The following is a 10,642-nucleotide window of genomic DNA, read 5'->3' as shown; positions in this document are numbered from 1 at the left end:
ATATATATATATATATATATATATATATATACATATATATATATGTATATATGTATATGTATATATGTAGTCTTTTATTTGTTTCAGTCGTTTGACTGTGGCCATGCTGGAGAACCACCTTAGATGGTTTTAATCAAAAAAAATCAAGCCCAGGACTTATTCTTTGTAAGCCTAGTACTTATTCTATCAGTCTCTTTTGCCAAACCACTAAGTTACAAGAGGATACCCACCTGCAAAACAAATACACCTATTGCCCAGCATTTTCGCTCTGCTGGCACCAATTCCACCGGACACCTCACTATCTTCGGCCCTGTACCATGGATTCACCATCACCAATCTTCACCTCCAGCAGCGCTACGTCTCTCTTCAAACCCCTCAACTGCTTGGATTGAACACCCCACCATCCTCACAGTAACATCTTCCACATAGATTTTTTTTTTAATTCAATTTAATTTCAATTTTTTTTAATTTAAAAGATTTTTTTCAATTTATCATTTAATTTTTTTCATTTAATTTAAATTAATTCTATTTTTAATTCATCTTCCACACACCCATATACATAGCTTGTACATCGCCCCCCACCCCCACACACACACACATTGCCATATCTTGGCATGTACAAAAAACCGTTCACACACACACATGCAAATGTACATACATACATACACATATCTGCACACATGCACTCACACACTTGTCATGTCGTTTCTCACACCCTCACAACACACACACACAAATACATACACAAACACCTGTAGACATGCATTCACACACAAACACATATGTACATACACAGCAACATCATCACACTCACACACTTGTCACATCGCCTCTCACACACACACACATACAGAGACACATATACACAAACCCATACACACACACACATACAGCAACACCAACGCATTCACACACTTCTCACGTCACCCATACGCACATACATAGACACACATATACACAAACTCACACACACACACACAGCAACACCAACATGCTTGTCACTTTGTCTCTCACCACCAAGTCTAACTACTGCTGCTAACTTGTCCATAGCGCCACTCCCTTAAACATACATCACTCACAACTCACATAAACACACACACACTGATCATATTCACACTCTCCTACCTTAAGAAACCACTCTCTCTGTTCCTCTCCACTCTCTGGTCACTTCAGCCATGTAACCACACCTATGCCTTTCTTTGACTATTCTTTTCGGTAGACTCTCTTTCTCCCATTCATTCTCTTTATTGAGCAAGCTGGCTGCGGACAAGTGTACCACCATGCATTTGGGGAGGAAAAACCCAGCATCCACAACAGCAATATCAAGAAGTCTTGTTGATGTAAATACCCACAAAATTATTAACCATCATGCCAACAATCACCTTGAGCACCTTTTTCAGCTCCATGTGTCTAACACATGTGGGCATACCTACAAAGTCAGAAAACAGCACAGCTCCCATGGCTTTCAGAAACATTTTTTCACACTCAGAGTTGCTGAAGCATGGAACAAACTCCCTGCATCAGTTGTTAGTTGCCAAGACATTGCATCCTTTAAAACCTCCATGCTTCCTGGAATTCCCCAACACTACACTTGATATCCCCCCCACCCTCCATACACATGCACACATGTATATCATGACTCGTACACTGCTCACTTTCCTGACTTTTGTACCTAATTCTATGTACTGCACATGCACCTTTGATGAGTTGATGTGCACCTGAGTGCCAGACGCAATAATTTCATTATCATGATGATGATGGAGATGATGTAGTCCCAGATTACGCTACTGCCACCACCACCACCACCAAATAAAAGGATGGATGGTCATGGCATCAACACTATGTCAGCATTTACACTTACCGTTGAGTATTGAAAGAACAGGAATAGATGGGAGCCTTGTGGGTGCCAGCTTCCAAAGTGTGCAGAGGTTTCAGCATACTGTGTTGTAAGTCATACAAGAGCAGCAATCCCGTATCTGTAGCAGCAGCAATGACAAGAGGTCGAACAGGGGACCAGGACCCACAAACAAGAGAACCCTGATCAGGTTTCAACACTTTGACAGGTTCCAACTAGAAGAAGGAAAAAAAAGCGGGGGAGGAGAAAAAAAATTATGTGAGGTTGAAAAATGAAATTCAGCAATTTATTACATTTTTTGTGAAACTGTTAAAAGATTTTTGTGTCTGATAATCTTCTGACATAATCCTGAATGAGTTCTGTGTAGTCTTTAATACAAAAGCCTCTTTCAAAGGAATTTTTCTGGAGACATAATATTAGCACCATTCTACATGTGTGTGTGTGTGTGTACATTCTGGTGTGGCTGTATAGTAAAAAGTTTGCTTCCCAACCACATGGTCCCACTTGGCACTTTGAGCAAGTGTCTTTTATTATAGCCCCTAGCCAAAGAAAACCCTGAGAGTGGATTTGGTAGGTAGAAACTGAAGGAAGCTTTTTCATTTCATATGTATATGTGTGTGTGTTTGAGTCCATTTGTCTTGACACTGTTTGATGGTTGTATAACGATTGTCCGTACATCAAAATCAAATGGAAATTGTAGTTGTGATCCCTGTGCCAGGGGCACGTAAAAAGCACCTCCCGAACGTAGCCGATGCTAGCACCACCTTGACTGGCTTCCGTGCTGGTGGCACGTAAAAGGCACCAACCAATCGTGGTCGTTGCCAGACCCCTCTGGCCCCTGTGCCGGTGGCACATAAAAAGCACCTGCTACACTCTCAGAGTGGTTGACATTAGGAACGGCATCCAGCTGTAGAAACATTGCCAGGCCAGATTGGAGCCTGGTGCAGCCTTCTGTCTTGCCAGCCCTCAGTCAAACTGCCCAACCCATGCCAGCATGGAAAGCAGACAACGATGATGATGAGGAGGATGAGGATGATACAAGAGTATCGTTCATTCTCAGTATTCTGCTAGGGCAGTGCCTTGAAGAATTTTCGGTTGAATGAATCAGCTCCAGCATGGAACACAGATGTTAAATGACGATGAGTAAAAGCAAATACAACTTTTAATAGAAAGGAACGTAACATAATACCAAAAGAGAGATTACTGACTTGCAGAGCATTCCATATCTTCATGGACTGATCCATTCCAGTGGTAAGGAAGGCATGTGGATGAAAAGGGGAGCAGTCTATTGCATTAACGGGGCCCAGGTGAGGTTTATAAGTAAACACAACAGGTGATGGCAACATTGGTTTGCCTAAAGAAAACAAAAAAAAAGGAAATAATTTAATTAAGAGATATTAATTGCTGGCAGCAGAATATTAATTTGGCAATTTGTATAAATCCAAGAAATGAGAATAACAATCAGAAATGGGCAGATGAAACTGTGTGGTTAAGAAGCTTGCTTCCCAACCACATGATCTGAAGTTCAATCCTACAGTGAAGCACCATGGGCCAATGTCTTCTCCTATAGCCCCAGTCAGACCAAACCAAAGCACCAGACTCCAGTCCGCTTTGGTGTGGTTTCTATGGTTGGATGCCCTTCCTAACACCAACCATTTTAACATAGTGTGCTGGGTGCTTTTACATGGCGTCACACGGGCAATTTTATGTGGCACCACACAGGTGCTTTTACGTGGCACCATAAAGGATGCTTTTGCGTGACGCTACATGGGTGCTTTTATTCAGCCCGACAGCTGATCACAATATCAGTGATTGCCCAATCACTGTTTTCCTATTTGAGTAGCAACAGAGTTTGCTTTAGTATGGGACTGGCAGTGGGTACAAATTATTGACAAAGTGCAATGATGCAGAAACGCATACCTAGCATTTTCGCCACCATTGCTGGAAGATTTTTCTCTGCTACTGATATATTTTTGTGTTTTTAAACACTGTACATCCATAAGAGATATTATCTTTGGACTAATACCACAGTTAATTTGTCTTTCATAATATATTTACATTGACTATGACACACAACACATCAGTAAAAGCTGAAGAGATAAGAAGTCGACTGTGTGATGAAAACAGACTTACCGTCCATGTCGACTCCTCGATGTCCATCTTGTTGAGTGCAGCACTTGAAAATGGCACCAGTCTCTGAACCGATGAAACAGACGTGGTCACCATAGTGAGTAGATGATAAACAGGTAAGGCCAACTTCCCGGTCAGATCGACTACCTTTGCCCCGTAAAGATTTAGGAAGGCTCTGTGATGTGACAGCAAACCTGCAGATTTAGAAAAGGAAAGATGCATCAGTGCATTATATCATCATCATCATCATCATTTATTTAACATCCTTTTTCCATGTATGGATGAATCAGACAGAGTAGGGATTTCCACAGCCAGACGCCCTTCCTGTCACCAACCCTCACCTCTTTCCAACCGAGGTAATATTTCCCTCCCAGAGCCCAGACATGGAAGACAGGAAACGAGTGACACTGCTTGTATGACAGTGACACTCGTTTACGACTATCATTCAATGTCAAGATGAGGACAGACACGCACAAACATATACACATCTACATAGAGGGACTTCTTTCAGTCTCTGCACACCATATCCACTCATAAAGCTTTGGTCAACCTGGGGCTATAGTAGAACACACTTGCCCAAGGTACCACACATTGAGATTGAACCTGGATCATGTGGTTGAGAAGCAAGCTTCTTACCATACACCTACTCCAGTACCTGTGTGTATACACATACACACCTACATACATACATATGTGATAACAATAAAGTTTGTACTTACTGTTGGGTAAGGGTCAGTTTGTTTAACTTCATGTCTACTGTCCAAACCAGAAGTTTGCCATCTCCACTCACACTGACAAGCTGCCAAACAGTGATAAACATGACTATTTTAGATATATATATATATATATATATATATACACATTCATACATACATATATATCAGGGACATGTCGCCTGGGTAGGCAAGGTAGACAGTGCCTAACCCGAATAAAACAGATCAATAGTAACATTTTCCTTTTATGGCAAAATATTCACCGAATTCAATAAAATTATGAAGGTTACTCTGATTACTCTGCATAAAATACAAAATATTTTATCTTTTTGTAGATTGCCTTTCGATCTCAGTATTTAAGCTAAGCACAGTACTTTTATGTAGTACATGTGCTGCGTGCATTCCTATAACACTGTTTTCTTTATGTATTATAAAGGCAGAAGTAAATCTGCCTCCAACTTAGTTGCGTATCCGTGTTTCGTTTATTTATTTGTCTGTTTTACTACATAAACGCCACCAACTGCCGACCCTGAGTAATTACCGATGGCATGGACCTGATGTATATAAAATCAGAAATGGCTCTGATGAAAGTAGCATTAATTCTTTTTGTTGTTCAACTTTTCTCAACGGATCAATAGACCAATTGAGTAAACCTAAGAGTAATGAACCTATAATGAATACTGGAAACAGCTGTAAGCCAAATTTACTCCAGTAAAGGAAAAATTATTCAAATGACCATTATTTATACCTTGTCCAGTTTTCTTTAGATATATATATATATATAAAAGACAGAAGAACAAAATGAAGGTTTACCTTGTATGTTTTAGAGTGACTTTCAGGGTCTAGGACCCATTGTAGCTTAGCAACAGGCTCCCTGTGTGCATCTCCATCTCCCATACCATAACTATCCACAAGTAATACATTGTCATGGCTAAAATCCCATAGCATGATTTCACCTGCAAAAGATAGAATGGATATTTCAGGTAAAGCTCAAAAGAGGTCAGGTAGATTAATCTAATATGAAGTTGGGGTTATTCCAACTAGCCACATTCAGCCTCTCTTACCTACCCTATAATGTCGTTCTAAAAATAAATGACTACCTCATCAAAATCTGTGATTTCTAAAGGGTTAAATGGCATCTTACAGTTCTATATTTAAGAGATGAGGAATTATGAGCATTATTTACATTATTTACATTTGACGGATATTTGTCCTCATCTTGTTTGTTGTTAACATAACGTTTCGGCTGATATACCCTCCAGCCTTCTTCAGGCGTCTTGGGGAAATTTCAAACTTGGGTTCTCGTTCCTAAGGTATTTTTCAATGTTATTATTATTATTATTCAGGTCACTGCTTAGAATCGAACTTGGAATCTTGGGGTTCGTAGCCCTTGCTCTTAACCACTACGCCATATGCCTATGTGTATATGATAAAAATATTAATAACAACAACATCGAAAAATACCTTAGGAATGAGAGCCCAGGTTCAAAATTTCCGCAATACACCTGATGAAGGCTGGAGGGTATATCAGCCGAAACGTTGTGTTAACAACAAACAAGATGAGGACAAATATCTGTCAAATGTAAATAATGTAAATGGCATCTGTTGTGATCTTTCTCCTGTCATCACTTACCGTTGAAGTTTCCTGCACACACAAGAGCTGGGTTGGCTGGGTGGAAGGCAACACACATCAAACAACATGATAGCTCAATGACTTTGCTGGCTTTTCTCGGGTCCAAGGTTTGACTGTCTATATTCCAAGTGCAGAGGGCAGCCTTGTGCGTACACCAACTGTCATGGTCAAACCGACCATACCTAGGATCGAGTTAAGGGAATTGCTGAAAAACACAGTGAAAACTCAACATCAAGCACCATACATAAAGAATAAGAACAGGCTGTGCAAAGGTCAGAGAGCTTTGTTGGTAACTAAGGGCCTCATCTTGTTTGCTGAATCAAGTATCAATAAAATATCAGTAGCGTACTGGGATTGATGTAATCAAACACCCCCGTCCCCACCTCACCCTCAAATTTACTGGCCTTGGGCCAAAATTATGAATGTTGTTGTTGTTAATAGTAGTAGTGTGAAGACATTGGTGTAGTGGTTAGGGTACTTGGCTCACAATTGTAAAGTCATGAGTTTGATTCCTGGCAATGCGTTGTCTCCTTGAGCAAGACACTTTATTTTCACATTGCTCCAGGCCACTCAGCCGGCAGAAATGAGGTTATACCAGAATTGCAAAGGGCCCCAGTCTTGTTACATTCTGTGTCACACTGAATCTCCTTGAGAACTAATGTCATGGGGATGTGTGTCTGTGGAGCTCTCAACCACTTGCACGGATCAACAGGAATCCTCATTGCCATAACCAACAGAGTACCAGTAGTAGTAGTAGTAGCAGTGGCAGCAGCAGTGGTGGTGGTGGTGGTAGAAGTAGTAGTAGTAGTAGTAGCAGCAGCAGCGGTGGTGGTGGTGGTGGGTTTGGCAGCAGCAGTAAGGGAATGACGGGAAGGAGGCAGAGAAGATGTGGCTTTCATTTTTTTTTTTGTTTGTTTGTTTGTTTTTTTTTTTCTTTTTTCTTTTTTTCTTGATGTATATTTACATCTACAAAACCAAAACAAACAAGACTTATTTGTCACAGCTGAAATGGCATTAATTGTGTGTCAGCTTTATGAGAACAGAACCATAACATTCAAACCACCACACACACACACACACAATATTATTAAAAAAAAAAAAAAACAGAAAGAAACATTAAATGAGGTACTCAAAACATGAGGAAAAAAAAAACGAAAAAAGAAGAAAAAAACTATATAAATTATGAGATAGTTATGGCTGGGAAAAAAAACAGACAAATCAATGAAAAATGGACCCAGAAAATTTAGTGAGGTGTTAACATGAGACAGCAGGAACGATAAAAATGTGGGGAAAAACCTCATAAAAAGAAAACAAGACCAAATATTTCAAGCTGACACTCACAGCTAATATATTTGTCTGACTATAAATAGAAACTGCTTTGTACAGACACAGTTGCTTATAAACGCTTATGAAATTTATACATAAATATTTGCTTAAAATAACATATATTTTTACATTTATTTATTTAACAAATAGGTTTTATTGTCAATTAAAAGATTTTGATTAAAAAACATATATAAAATCAAATTGCCCATAAAAAGTATCTGCTGACCCCCTGTCTTGTCCTTGCAGACCCCCTGTGGTCTGCGGACCACAGTTTGAAAACCCCTGGGCTATAAGACTATTTACTGTACTTTCTTTCAAGGACATCCAAGCTCCCAGTTATGTGCCTTGCTGTACTCACTGTACTTTATTCCAACAACATCTGACATTCCACAAGCAAACAAGGTGTCACCTGCTAGAAATAGAAGCCAAATCTCTCTCAAACTCATTGGATGAAGCAATCTTGGATTTACAGGAACATGAAAACGTCAGGCTGCAATGCTCTTAAACCCTTTTGTAACCACATTTCTGTTGAAATATTTCACTTTTGTTTTAATTAATTTCCTAAATAATGAAGAATTTAACAAAATTAGTTTGTTGTTATTAAGCTGTTGTTTGGAACATAAATTAACGAGAATTTGATGGAAGATTTTAATTTAATTTGTGTTTATGGATCCAGGTGAGGTGGTCAGAAATGGGTTGGTATGAAAACGGTTAATCATAGGCCCCTAACTTTAGGCAAAACAACAAGTACTATGCATTCATTAGACTTAATTCCATGGCCCTCACTTTGGTGCTTCGAGTGTATTTGAAACCCCAATTTCCTGTCAATCGACCACCAATAAAACATCCAGGATTTCACTGGGTCCATAATATTCCATTCAACCATCAGTTAACATCCATTGTCCATGATATAGATGGTCTGTATGTATACTCGTGTATACATACCGTTTCTTCTTTCAGTTTTCCGTCTACCAAATCCACTCACAAGGCTTTGGTCGGCCCGAGGCTATAGTAGAAGACACTTGCCCAAGGTGCTATGCAATGGGACTGAACCCGGAACCATGTGGTTCGTAAGCAAGCTTCTTACCACACAGCTACCCCTATGCCTATCAACATTAAACGATGATGATGATGATGCATATATGACAGGCTTCTTTCAGTTTCCATGTATCAAATTCACTCGCAAAGCTTTGATCAGCTCAGGGCTATAATAAAAAGCCACTCTGCGCAAGGTGCTATGCTGTAGGACTGAACTCAGAACCACACGATTGGGAAGCAGACAATACCTGATCATAGAGAGTAAAACTAATCCGTTGCCCATTGTAAGACCACTCGCTGTCTCGTTCCTTGAAGCAGTGGGTGTTTACTTGATGTAAGAACTCAGGTGCAAGCTTCAGTCTGAGATGAACTCAAATATCTTGAAGTGCTGCACAAACACTAAAAGTCAGGAATTTTTCCCTCCCAGCTCCCAGTCTTCAGAAAAGAAAAAGAAAAATTTTTAAAAACAAAGGATACGATGCTGCAATGACGGAACCAGAAGAATTCCAGGACAAACCAGTCACCTGGCACTGAAAAGACAAAGAAAAAAAAAAAGAGACCATTACACATGTTTCAAGAGAAGGAAGAGAAGGTGGTGGTGGTGGTGGGAGCAGTAGTAGTAGTAGTAGAGCCCAACACTGATCAGGCAAGCCTTTAAATGAAGGGTTCTCCAACCATGACCTTTCCATATATTTCCAATTTCCTGAGATTTACATTATCTAATGGGTCCTTTCCTTATTTCAGACAATGAAAAGGGCACAGTCTTTGGTTCGTGTCAAGAAGTAGTGGTGGTGGTGGTGGTGGTGGTAGTAGTAGTGGTGGTGGTTTTGTTTTAGTAATTAGATCCATATACTCTAATTTCAGGTTAAAACTCAGGTAGATATACACACACGCACACACACTCACCACACACACACACACTCACCACACACATACACACACACATGGGGCTGGGGGCATGGCTATACTCCTTGCAGACAAATGGTTTGATAAGGTAACCGAGGAAGTCAGAGTCTGTGATAGAATACTTAGGATTAGATTGGTGTTGCAACATGGATTAGCAACCATTATCTCAGCCTATGCCCCTCAGCCGGGGTTACCTGATGAACAGAAAGACCAATTTTATGACACCCTCTTGCAGACAGGGACCTTCTCTTTGTGACTGGTGACTTCAACAGGCATGTTGGACAACATCCAATGTGTACATGGTGGGAACGGATGTGGTTCCCGCAGTGAGGAGGGAACCAGGCTGCTGAAGTTCTGTGATGCAAGTGGTCTTATGATCTGTAATACTAACTTCAGGAAACCTGCCAGTCACCTGTTCGCCTACAAGTCTCGTGGCTACACTTGTCAGATTGGCTACATTCTCACCAGGAAACGAGAAAGATGGCTACTTATAAACGCCGAAAGTTTCCCTGGTGAAGAATGCACCCCACAACATAGGTTAGAACTTAGCGACTTCAGGATCAGGGATAAATGGCTGCCCAGAAGATGACCAGGAAGAGGAAAAGAAGGGTCTAGAAGCTTAAGGATCCTATGAATGGAGGGAGATCTAGAGATGTATTACTTGAAGCTTTTGGCAAAAAAGAGGAGGATATAGCATCACATAATGTGGAGGACAACTGGAGGTTCTAGAGGACAACTGGAGGTTGCAAAAGCAAACCATTTTTTGCTAAACTGAAATAAATTTTTATTCTTTTCTACTCTTGGCAGAAGGCCCGAAATTTTGGGGGAGGGGACCAGTTGATTAGATCAACCCCAGTGTTTGTCAAAGTTAGGGAGCAATGAGTACGTAAATAAATGAATGAAAAAACACAATTGAGGGCACGTCTTAAGAGAAATGATATTGATTAGTCAAGAGTTACAATTAAGATAACAATACTTGATAACAGAAAGGATTGGCAAAAATAAACAAGCAAAAAAAAAACTCTCTTAAATATTGGTTTC

At 40.1% G+C, this 10,642-nt stretch overlaps 1 protein-coding gene across 2 annotated transcripts in view; it reads right to left on the bottom strand.

Moving 5' to 3' along the window:
- Positions 1–1,851: 1,851 nt before the first annotated feature.
- Positions 1,852–10,642, bottom strand: part of LOC106875561 (cytoplasmic dynein 2 intermediate chain 2) — a 15,031-nt gene continuing 6,240 nt past the window's right edge. For both annotated transcript variants that reach the window (XM_014923764.2, XM_052976580.1), the window contains 7 exons: positions 9,173–9,225; positions 6,332–6,513; positions 5,512–5,654; positions 4,705–4,784; positions 3,989–4,179; positions 3,064–3,209; positions 1,852–2,070 (listed from right to left, as the gene is read on the bottom strand). In XM_014923764.2, coding sequence (XP_014779250.1) covers positions 1,858–2,070; positions 3,064–3,209; positions 3,989–4,179; positions 4,705–4,784; positions 5,512–5,654; positions 6,332–6,513; positions 9,173–9,225 — 1,008 coding nt within the window. In that variant the 3' untranslated portion in view covers positions 1,852–1,857. The remainder of the gene's footprint in view (positions 2,071–3,063; positions 3,210–3,988; positions 4,180–4,704; positions 4,785–5,511; positions 5,655–6,331; positions 6,514–9,172; positions 9,226–10,642) is intronic.

Source organism: Octopus bimaculoides, chromosome 25, assembly GCF_001194135.2.
Source record: "Octopus bimaculoides isolate UCB-OBI-ISO-001 chromosome 25, ASM119413v2, whole genome shotgun sequence".
Lineage (NCBI taxonomy): Eukaryota > Metazoa > Mollusca > Cephalopoda > Octopoda > Octopodidae > Octopus > Octopus bimaculoides.
The sequence above is the reverse complement of the archived record's forward strand: the minus strand, read 5'-3'. Positions and strand labels throughout refer to the sequence as shown.